General features: G+C 40.4%; 1 protein-coding gene across 2 annotated transcripts in view; it reads left to right on the forward strand.

The window, feature by feature from the left end:
* The first annotated feature begins 3261 nt into the window (after positions 1–3261).
* LOC106577633 (insulin receptor substrate 1-B) overlaps positions 3262–12150 on the forward strand; it is a 61297-nt gene continuing 52408 nt past the window's right edge. Inside the window, exon 1 of one of the 2 annotated variants that reach the window (XM_014155926.3) lies at positions 3262–3938. In XM_014155926.3, the coding sequence (XP_014011401.3) occupies positions 3590–3938 (349 nt within the window). In that variant the 5' untranslated portion in view covers positions 3262–3589. The remainder of the gene's footprint in view (positions 3939–12150) is intronic. The other variant, XM_014155927.3, reaches the window with a different exon arrangement.

A 12150-nucleotide genomic window follows, 5' to 3' on the forward strand; every position in this document is an offset into this window, starting at 1 on the left:
AATCAATATTGTCAACGGGACAACAGTAACAACAATAACAAAGGGTAAAAATAACCGTACATTGAACAATAACAATAAGCATAGAGGACACAGGTTGGTTGGTCTGTCAGACACAGTCCATCATTTTATGGCAGGCAGCAATGTAGTGCGCTGCCAACCCACAGCTCTCTGCATCCTCCCCCAACAGGACGGGTAGCCTATCCTCATCAGAGAGTCATTTGAAACCTCGAATAAGGGTTTCAAATTTGGGGAAATGACACTCTCTAATTGTTTTATAGTTTTTACATTTTATCAGGAAATGCAGCTCTGTCTCGGGTTCTGCGGAGGTGCAGTGGTTGCACAGCCTTTCCTGTCTACAGTAACCATGGTCAAATAGTTAGCCACGGTGTAGTCGATTTAGGGCCAGATAGCACTGCATTTTGTTTTGTGCTTGTGTTTCCCAATAGGTAATGTAGTTTTGTTTTGACTGTGTTGTAATTTGTTCTATTCTAATTGATTGGATGTTCTGGTCCTGAGGCTTCAGTGTGTTAGTAAAACAGGTTTGTGAATTCAGCCCCAGGACAGAAAGATGAATGAGGGGACTCTTCTTTGCTTAGCTCTTGGCATTGCAGGGCTTGGTAATGATTTGAGAGGGGGTCACTGTATTTTAGATGTTTCCAAAACTAAATTGCTATTTTTTTGTTGGTATTATTATTAGTGGATATTGGCTTAATTCTGCCCTGCATGCATTGTTTGTAGTTTTCCTCTGGACATGTAGGAGAATCTTACAGAACTCTGCATGCAGGGTTTCAATGGGGTGTTTGTCCTATTGGGTGAAATCTTGTTTTGCATGTGGACTCCATACCTCGTTGCCATAAAGTTCAATTGGTTCAATGACACATTCAATTCGTTTTAGCCAAATTTTAATAGGTATTTCAATTTGAATTTGTTTTTTAATGGCTTAGAATGCCCTGTGTGCTTTCTCTCTCAGTTCATTCACTGCATCATTAAGATGTACAGTTGAGCTTATTTTTAAACGTAAGTAATTGTAGTGTGTGCAGTACTCTATATATTTTGTACCAACTGAGAACTTTGGTTTAACTCCCTGAGATCTGGATCTTCTCTAGAAAATCATATTTTTATATATTTTGGGGGTTTACTGCCAGGGTCCAGGTCTGGCATTGCTGCTCTAACATGTCCAGGCTCTGCTGTAGGCCATGTGCTGTGGGTGACAGCAGGTACAGGTCATCTGTGAAGAGCAGGCATTAAACCTCTGAATTGTGGAGACACTATTTTTCTAGAATAGTGGCCAATTCGTTTATGTAAATATTGAAGAGTGCAGGGCTCAGATTGCAACCCAGGCGAAGGCCCCGCTCCTAGTTAAAGAACTTTTCTTTTCTCTCTCTGGTTGTGTGAAAATGTTTCATTTGTTTTACTAAACGTTTTGTAATACATAACTTGTAACAAACAATTTGGATCATCAAATATTTACCCAAGTAATTCCTTCCTTCTGGCTATCAGTCAATTATGAGTAGACTATTAAAACTTCCCTTGTGACAACTTTAAATAGGTTATGACAACATTTAACCACCAGGCGGCGTATGTTGCATAGTTTTCAAACCTTGTCCATTTATTTTTAATTTTATTTAACCTTTATTTAACTAGGCAAGTCAATTAAGAATACATTCTTATTTACAATGACGGTCTACCAAAAGGCAGAAGACCTCCTGTGGGGACGGGGGCTGGGATTTAAAAAATATATATAACATATAAATAAAGGACAAAACACACATCACAACAAGAGAGACAACACAACACTACATAAAGAGAGACATAAGACAACAACATAGCAAGGCAGCAACACATGACAACACAGCATGGTAGCAACACAACATGACAACAACATGGTAGCAAGACAACATGGTAGCAGCACAAAACATGGTACAAACATTATTGGGCAAAGACAACAGCACAAAGGGCAAGAAGGTAGAGACATATTGCATAATTCTAAATCTACAATGTAATAATGAAAATAAAGATTAATCGCCTGGCTGCTTGTTATAATGATTAACTATGTGTAATTAAAATAATACAATAAACAATCTTCATAAATAACACATTCACATGACTTTGACTGAATCATGTAATTATGCCTATAAACATAATGTAAAATGCTCCCGTTACAGTTCAATCGATCGCACCAACAGCTGTAAAAAGATTAAACGGAAAAGTTCAATCAAGCCAAAGGTGCTCCGAGTTTCCATCATCGGGATGCAATTTGAGGAGGGTTACATTTTTGTTGAGTCTTGAGTATTGCATTTCTTGTTATAAAATGTCCCAATCGTTTAACCGTGCAGCACATGATGTGATCTTCAAAATAACTTTGCAAATTCCACAATATTGGCTGAAGAACACGTAGGCATAGACTTTCTTCTAAGGACCAAACGGGAATTAATTCGATTCCAGTTCGCACCTAAACTCAATGCTCTCTCTCTCTCTCTCTCTCTCTCTCTCTCTCTCTCTCTCTCTCTCTCTCTCTCCTCTCTCTCTCTCTCTCTCCTCTCTCTCTCTCCTCTCTCTCTCTCACCCACTCTCTCTCTCTCTCCACTCTCATCTCACATACGATGGACAAGTGTTGATTGACAGCTTTTCATAGTAGCTCCACGCCTAAACGAGGGGACAGGAGAGGAGGGGACAGCAGTTACAGCGAAGTAGTCCGTAAACTGCTGCAGCAACAGTACATGGATTAAAGCACTCTGCCTACTAGCTAAATAGTAGCGATGTGCATTCCGGGTCTTTTCCGTGAGCCGCATCATTTGGCTCCGTTCAGCTAAAAGAGTCGCATAATTTGCCTCCAAACGGATCTTCATTGAAAATGCTGGAAAATCAACCTAGAACCATGAACAAAATTGCAAATCTCTAATGCAAAGACAAAATAATAAGTTACCATTACCCTATGTGAGATCGTGATATGCACGTTCAACTACATTTTGACCTAGCCAAATTGTTAGATCGCCTGCAAAACATTTTTTTTTAAATGCACGCCAAAATTAGAGTGGACCGGAATGACTTGCTCTCCCCACTATTTATTGTTTCTGCATTAAGAAATCCTCCATCTTCAGATAATGATTTTGTAACTGAGTTGCAGATAATCGTTTGAAACTCCAAAGCAGTAGTGATAGTAGTAGTATGCAAATCAGGGAGCCAAATGAACGGCTCTTTCACGAGATGCGATTTGGTTCCCAACGTCTGCCAAAAAGAGCCGTTCATTCGCGAACGACTCATCACTACTACATAGTAGTAGCAGGCGCTTTCGCGCAGTTGCCGAATGTGCTCGTCTGTGTGGTCGTGCAGAAAACTAAAGCAGAGACTGCTGAGTTGAAGAAGGTGGTTATTGCAACGAGAAAGGAAGGGAATATTTAGCGAATCTTCTAAAAGACTAAACTGGACCAGAGGACCTCTCTCCCTTGCATACATGTGTTAAAGGGAGGGAGGGGAACGGCACAGAATGATGTTTGAATTACCCTCTACAGTTAACTTGCGAGAGTATTTGTTCTGAGTTGAAAATATTTAAGTTTAGGTTCTAGAAAAACAAGATAACTCGAGCGCAATGGAGAACCAACCACCCGAGCCGCAAATCTACGAGGACGTTCGAAAGAGCGGCTATCTCCGCAAGCAGAAATCCATGCACCGGCGATACTTCGTGCTCCGGACGGCCTCGGAGAGGGGCCCGGCCCGGCTCGAATACTACGAGAGCGAGAAGAAATTCAGAGGAAAGACACCGGTCCCCAAGAAAGCCCTGGTGCTGGAGACGTGTTTCAACATCAATAAGCGGGCTGATGCGAAGAACAAGCACATGATAGTGCTGTACACTCGGGCGGAGAGCTTTGCCATCGCGGCAGAAAACGAGGCGGACCAGGACGAATGGTATCAGGCCATGGTGGAGCTGCAATGCAAAAGTAAGTAAGCATAGCAAGAAAACTACAACGAGCTCTGACTGCAACCCGACCTCTATATGGCTGCCTATCGTTATAACGAAGTGGCCATAGTATTACATCTGAACGTGGCAATGTAGCCCACTGCAGCAATTTGCTCAAATGCAGCTTATAAAAACGACACGTGCTCGTTTAATATACCACGGCTGTCATTGTTATTAGGCTATTTGTTATTAGGTTATTGTTATTAGGCATTTAAAAAAAAATATATATGGTTATTGTTATTAGGCTATTTTTAGGACATCCAGAAATGTGCATAACGGGAGTAACTTAACATTACTCGTCAGCAGCGAGGAACGTCCCACTGCTCACTACCAGCGATGTTTTAAACATGTCGGCACACGATTTTAGCGTAATAGTTTGAGGCATGCTCTTTGCATTTTAAAGAAAAGTGATGTCAAAATATATCCATACTACAGCGTGTGGTAGGTTACTGTACTTAATGTGTTTTGCTGCCTATGGACCATAATTTAAATATTATGTAAAATTACTGTGCATACTTTGCATAATAATTATATTTAGCTAAGGTCCCCCAGAAACTGCAAATCTTATGTTCCAAGTTGCCGTGTGTGCTTATCCTTGCCAACACCCAGAGAACGTTGTCTTACTTTTTCCCTCACACCCATACAGATAGTCTACTTGCTCCAAAAGTTCACATATGGACCAAAAGCTTGTGGTTTGTACAGGGAAAAACAAGTAGTTTCCTTAAAACGTTGCCTGTATCAAGAGTAGGTTATATTGGAGACAGTGTTCTACAGCCAGCCTTCCTCCTGCTTCTTCTTTTCCCGAGTCAACCCTGGCCATTGCGCAAACGCATCCCGATTTTTGTTATGAGCTTGATTCTCTGTTTACTTAGTATGTACGATAAAAGTATGAACATGTATGCACTCCCTACACTAAGTCGCCAGAGCGTCTTTATAATTACATTTTAGTAATTTAACACTGGGTGATTCGAGCCCTGAATGCTGATTGGCTGACAGCCGTGGTGTGTCAGACAGGTATGACAAAACATGTATTTTTACTGCTCTAGTTACACTTGTAACCAGTTTATAATAGCAATAAGGCACCAATGGGGTTTGTGGTATATGGCCAATATACCACGGCTAAGGGTTGTATGCAGGCACTCCACGTTGCTTCGTACATCAGAACAGCCCTTATGTGGTATATTGGCCATATACCACACCCCGTCGTTCCATATTGCTTAAATGTATGTTTTTATTGTTTGCTGACATGACAATATTTGCCAAGACAAGACATCGCAGTAGAGGATACATGCAAAACCAACAGCATGAACAAGTTTATACAAGATCCATATTGTTGGATGCCTGTGTAGTGTGCACGAGTATCGATAGGCATACTCATCTTCCATTCAGAGTTTTTTTGTATTATTTATTCATATTTGCAATTATGCACATGCAGTAACAAAAAGCATCGATTTTCAATGTATACACGCTTTCAAATCCCTCCTGATATCAGCAGTTGAGCAAACCTTTTGTGCAAACAAAACTATCAAGCCAGTGGCTGACTGTGGCTGCAATCACCAGTTTTTTCTGCAGTCTCATCATGGGAAAGAAAGCTCATAGACCAGTGACTGGGGTGGGGAGGACACATGATGCAATTTTAGCAAACGAAGGTTTGGGTTCAAGGTACTTACAGCTGACCTGCTGGCCTACGTTATGTAAAAGAGCTGATTACAATGAGGGAAAAGTAGGTGCCGCCGCAACAAACGAGAGAGAAAAGCAGAAGCCTCTTACTGTGTTGAACATGTCCTAAACATTCTCCACAGGTAACAATGATCAAGAGGTTGACATAGAATTGGACCTCTTTTGACTTGTTTAACCTGTGCCTTAAAGTAACTGTCCAGTGTTTCTATGAAATATGGCCTATAATTACTTACAATATGAGTGAAATAGTTTTCCTTCCAAAATAATTGTCATTAAGTATGTTAAAAAAGCACCTTTTCTGTGTTGGAAGGGTGTGTGGGTACCCCAACAACAGAATGGTGTGGGCATATACCAGTCATTAAAATTATTCATGCGAGTAGGCCGTTGATTGGCCAGCTCATTCTACTCTAGAATGGTGATTGGCCAGCTCATCCCCCCTCGGGAGTATGATATCCTACTCGATTAGAAAATAGCGAGCATTTTTTAAACGGTCTGTTGGAGATACAAGTTTGTGGTGGGGTTTTTGAAGTATTTTTCTTCCTCAAATGTATTCTTTGGCCAAAGATAGTAGCGCAGGACAACATTATTTAGATATAAGTCAACAACATTATTTGGGTATAAGTCATCAACATTATTTGGGTATAAGTCAACAACATTATTTGGGTATAAGTCAACAACATTATTTGGGTATACGTCAACAACATTATTTGGGTATACGTCAACAACATTATTTGGGTATAAGGCAACAACATTATTTGGGTATAAGTCAACAACATTATTTGGGTATAAGTCAACAACATTATTTGGGTATAAGTCAACAACATTATTTGGGTATAAGGCAACAACATTATTTGGGTATAAGGCAACAACATTATTTGGGTATACGTCAACAACATTATTTGGGTATAAGTCAACAACATTATTTGGGTATACGTCAACAACATTATTTGGGTATAAGTCAACAACATTATTTGGGTATAAGGCAACAACATTATTTGGGTATAAGTCAACAACATTATTTGGGTATAAGGCAACAACATTATTTGGGTATAAGTCAACAACATTATTTGGGTATAAGTCAACAACATTATTTGGGTATAAGTCAACAACATTATTTGGGTATAAGTCAACAACATTATTTGGGTATAAGTCAACAACATTATTTGGGTATAAGGCAACAACATTATTTGGGTATAAGGCAACAACATTATTTGGGTATAAGGCAACAACATTATTTGGGTATAAGTCAACAACATTATTTGGGTATAAGTCAACAACATTATTTGGGTATAAGGCAACAACATTATTTGGGTATACGTCAACAACATTATTTGGATGAGTTAACAGAATATGAACTTTTAAAATTAGATTTTCACTGGACAGTTACTTTAACTAATGTCTTAGGCCTATGACCTGTGCAAAGGGGTCCAGGCTGTCTCGGGTTTTAGTTGGCCCTATGTACAGATCTAGGATCAGTTTTCCCTACTCCAGTCCTAACTGTAACCAATTGGGCAGAAAAAACAGCAACAATATGTTATGCATATGTTTACATTTTAGTAATTTAGCAGACGCTCTTATCCAGAGCAATTAGGGTTACATGCCTTGCTCAAGGGCACACCGGCAGATTTTTCACCTAGTCAGCTCAGGGATTCGAACCAGCAACCTTTCAGTTACTGGCCAACACTCTTAAACGCTAAGCTACCTGCTGTGCATATGTTATATGCAATAGGTTACATACAGTGCCTTCAGAATGTATTCATCCCTTGGACTTTTTCCACATTTTGTTGTGATAGATCCTGAATTTTAAAGGGATTACTTTTAGATTTTTCGTCACTGGCCTACACACATCACCCCGTAATGTTAAAGTGGAATTATGATTTTAGAATGTTTTACAAATTAATAAAAAATGAAAAGCTGAAATGTCTTGAGTCAGTAAGTATTCAATCCCTTTGTTATGGCAAGCCTAAATACATTCACGAGTAAAAATGTGCCGAACAAGTCACATAATAAGTTGCATGTACTCACTCTGTGTACAATAATAGTGTTTAACATGAAAAAAACGACCTCATCTCTGTGCCCCACATACGGTGCATTCAGAAAGTATTCAGACCCCTTGACGTTTTCCACATTTTGTTACATTACAGCCTTAGTCTAAAATGGATTAAATTGTTTTTTCCCCCTCATCAATCTACACACAATACCCTATAATGACAAAGCAAAAACAGGTTTCAAACGGAAATATCACATTTACATAAGTATTCAGACCCTTTACTCAGTACTTTGTTGAAGCACCTTTGGCAGCGATTACAGCCTTGAGACTTCTTGGGTATGACGTTACAAGCTTGGCACACCTGTATTTGGGGAGTTTCACCCATTCTTCTCTGCAGATCCTCTCAAACTCTGTCAGGTTGGATGGGGAGCGTCTCAGCTCCGCTATTTTTAGGTCTCTCCAGAGATGTTCAAACGGGGCTCTGCCTGGGCCACTCAAGGACATTCAGAGGCTTGTCCCGAAGCCACTTCTGCGTTGTCTTGGCTGTGTGCTTAGAGTCGCTGTCTTGTTGGAAGGTGAACATTCGCCCCAGTTTGTGGTCCTGAGTGCTCTGGAGCAGGTTTTCATTAAGGATCTCTCTGTACTTTACGCCGTTCATCTTTCTCTCGATTCTGACTAGTTTCCCAGTTCCTGCCGCTGACCAACATCCCCACAGCATAATGCTACCACCACCATGCTTCACTAGGGATGGTGCCAGATTTCCTCCAGATGTGACGCTTGGCATTCAGGCCAAAGTGTTCAATCTTGGTTTCATCAGACCAGAGAATCTTGTTTCTCATGGTCTGAGAGTCTTTTAGGTGCCTTTTGGTGAACTCCAAGCAGACTGTCATGTGCCTTTTACTGAGGAGTGGCTTCTGTCTGCCCACTCTACCATAAAGACCTGATTGGTGGAGTGCTGCAGAGATGGTTCTCCTTCTGGAAGGTTCTTCCATCTCCACAGAGGAACTCTAGAGCTCTGTCAGAGTGACTATCGGGTCACTATCGGGTCACCTCCATGACCAAGGCCTTTCAGGGCCCTTCAATGCTGCAAAACATTTTTGGAATTATTCCCCAGATCTGTGCCTTGACACAATCCTGTCTCGGAAATCTACGGACAATTAGTTTGACCTCATGGCTTGATTTTTTTCTCTGACATGCATTGTCAACTGTGTGACCTTATATAGACAGGTGAATGCCTTTAAAAATCATGTCCAATTAATTGAATTTACCACATGTTGACTCCAATCAAGTTGTAGAAACATCTCAGGGATGATCAATGGAAACAGGATGCACCGAAGCAAAAGTTCGAGTCTCATAGCAAAGGGTCTGAGTACTTACAGTTGAAGTCGGAAATGTACATACACCTTAGCCAAATACATTTAAACTCAGTTTTTCACAATTCCTGACATTTAATCCAAGTAAAAATTCCCTGTTTTAGGTCAGTTAGGGTCACCACTTTATTTTAAGAATGTGAAATGTCAGAATAATAGTAGAGTGATTTATTTCAGCATTTATTTCTTTCATCACATTCCCAGTGGGTCATACGTTTACATACACTCAATTGGTATTTGGTAGCATTGCCTTTAAATTGTTTATCTCGGGTCAAACGTGTCGGGTAGCCTTCCACAAGCTTCCCACAATAAGTTGGGTGAATTTTGGCCCATTCCTCCTGACACAGCTGGTGTAACTGAGTCAGGTTTGTAGGCCTCCTTGCTCACATATGCTTTTTCAGTTCTGCCCACAAATTTCTATAAGATTGAGGTCAGGGCTTTGTGATGGCCACTCCAATACCTTGACTTTGTTGTCCTTAAGCCATTTTGTCACAACTTTGGAAGTATGCTTGGGGTCATTGTCCATTTGGAAGACCCAAGCTTTAACTTCCTGACTGATGTCTTGAGATGTTGCTTCAATATATCCACATAATTTTCCTGCCTCATGATGCCATCTATTTTGTGAAGTGCACCAGTCCCTCCTGCAGCAAAGCACCCCCACAACATGATGCTGCCACCCCCGTGCTTCACGGTTGGGATGGTGTTCTTCGGCTTGCAAGCCTTCCCCTTTTTCCTCCAACCATAATGTTGGTCATTATGGCCAAACAATTGTATTTTTGTTTCATCAGACCAGAGGACATTTCTCCAAAAAGGACGATCTTTGTCCCCATATGCAGTTGCAAACCGTAGTCTGTCTTTTATATGGTAGTTTTGGAGCAGTGGCTTCATCCTTGCTGAGTGGCCTTTCAGGTTATGTCAGTATAGGACTCGTTTTACTGTGGATATAGATACTTTTGTACCTGTTTCCTCCAGCATCTTCACAAGGTCCTTTGCTGTTGTTCTGGGATTGATTTGCACTTTTCGCACCAAGGTACGTTCATCTCTAGGAGACAGAACGCGTCTCCTTCCTGAGCGGTATGACGGCTGCGTGGTCCCATGGTGTTTATCTTGCGTACTATTGTTTGTGCAGATGAACGTGGTACCTTCAGGCGTTTGGAAATTGCTCCCAAGGATGAACCAGACTTGTGGTGGTCTACAATTTTTTCTGAGGTCTTGGCTGATTTCGTTTGATTTTCCCATGATGTCAAGCAAAGAGGCACTGAGTTTGAAGGCCTTGAAATACATCCACAGGTAAACCTCCAATTGACTCAAATTATGTCAATTAGCCTATCATAAGCTTCTAAAGCCATGACATCATTTTCTGGAATTTTCCAAGCTGTTTAAAGGCACAGTCAACTTAGTGTATGTAAACTTCTGACCCACTGGAATTGTGATACAGTGAATTATAAGTGAAATAATCTGTCTGTAAACAATTGTTGGAAAAATGACTTGTGTCATGCACAAAGTAGATGTCCTAACCGACTTGCCAAAACTATAGTTTGTTAACAAGAAATTTGTGGAGTGGTTGAAAAACGAGTTTTAATGACTCCAACCTAAGTGTATGTAAACTTCCGACTTCCACTGTATATAAATAAAGTATTTAGGTTTTTTAGGTTTAATACATTTACAAACATTTCTATAAACCTGTTTTTGCTTTGTCGTTGTGTAGATTGATGAGGAAAACAATACATTTAATCAATTTTAAAATAAGGCTGTAACGTAACAACATGTGGAAAAAATCAAAGGGTCTGAATACTTTCCAAATGCACTGTACAATTACCTGTAAGGTCAGTCAATCAAGCAGTGAATTTCAAACACAGATTCAATCACAAAGACCAGGGAGGTTTTCCAATGCCTCGCAAAGAAGGGCACCTATTGGTAGATGGGTAAAAAAAAGCAGACATTGAATATCCCTATGATCATGATGAAGTTATTAATTACACTTTGGATGGTGTAACAATACACCCAGTCACTAGAAAGAAACAGGCGTCCTTCCTAATTCAGTTGCTGGAGAGGAAGGAAACCTCTCAGGGATTTCACCATGAGGCCAATTTTGACATAAAAACAGTTAGAGAGTTTAATGGCTGTGATAGGAGAGAACTGAGGATGGATCAACAAAGTTGTAGTTACTCCACAATACTAACCTAATTGACAGAGTGAATAGGAAGCCTGTACAGAATAAAAAATATAGTAAAACATGCATCCTGTTTGTAACAAGGCACTAAAGTAATACTGCAAAAAATGTGGCAAAACAATTAACATGTTGTCCTGAATACAAATTGTATGTTTGGGGCAAATCCAATACAACACATTACTGAGTATCACTCTCCATATGTTCAAGCATAGTGGTGGCTGCATAATGTTATGGGTGTGCTTGTAATCGTTAAGTACTGGGAAGTTTTTTCTGGATAAAAAGGACACGGAATGGAGCTAAGCACAGGCAAAATGTTAGAGGAAAACCTGGTTCAGTCTGCTTTCCACCAGACACTGGGAGATTAAGTCACCTTTCACCAGGACAATAACCTAAAACACAAGGCCAAATCTTAGCTGGAGTTGTTGACTCAAGAGGTTGAATACTTATCAAGTCAAGATATATTCATGTTCGAATTTTTTTCTTCCACTTGACATCACAGAGTATTTCGTGTAGATCGTTGACAAAAAAATTAATAAAAAATGTATCCCACTTTGTAACAGAAGAAAATGTGTAAAAAGTCAAGGGGTGTGAATACTTTCTGAGGGCCCTGTAGGCCTCACTGATCCTGGATCTATGTCTACAGTTTTCCCCCCACACACAGCACTACGCATGGGAGAAACAGAAGGAAACGGCAACAGCGGAGCACCCTCAGAGACCCCAGAGTGGGTATGGGATGTGGTCGCCAGATTAGGGAGACCGGGAGCAGGGAGGGAGAAGAGAGGGAGGAGAGGGGGTGTTTCTCACTCTCTCTAGTTGTCAGCCAATAAACAATCGGCTGAGCAAACCAAATAAACGACCCTGTCAACTCTTCGTCTGGTCAAACATTTTGACATCTGTCTTTTGGCATGTCTTGTGTCAATTGTGTCACTGAATTCTCTGTTATTGAATGACAGCTTAACTCAACATTGCTCAGAATGCT

The sequence above is a fragment of the Salmo salar genome, chromosome 18 (genome assembly GCF_965601325.2).
Source record: "Salmo salar chromosome 18, fSalSal1, whole genome shotgun sequence".
Lineage (NCBI taxonomy): Eukaryota > Metazoa > Chordata > Actinopteri > Salmoniformes > Salmonidae > Salmo > Salmo salar.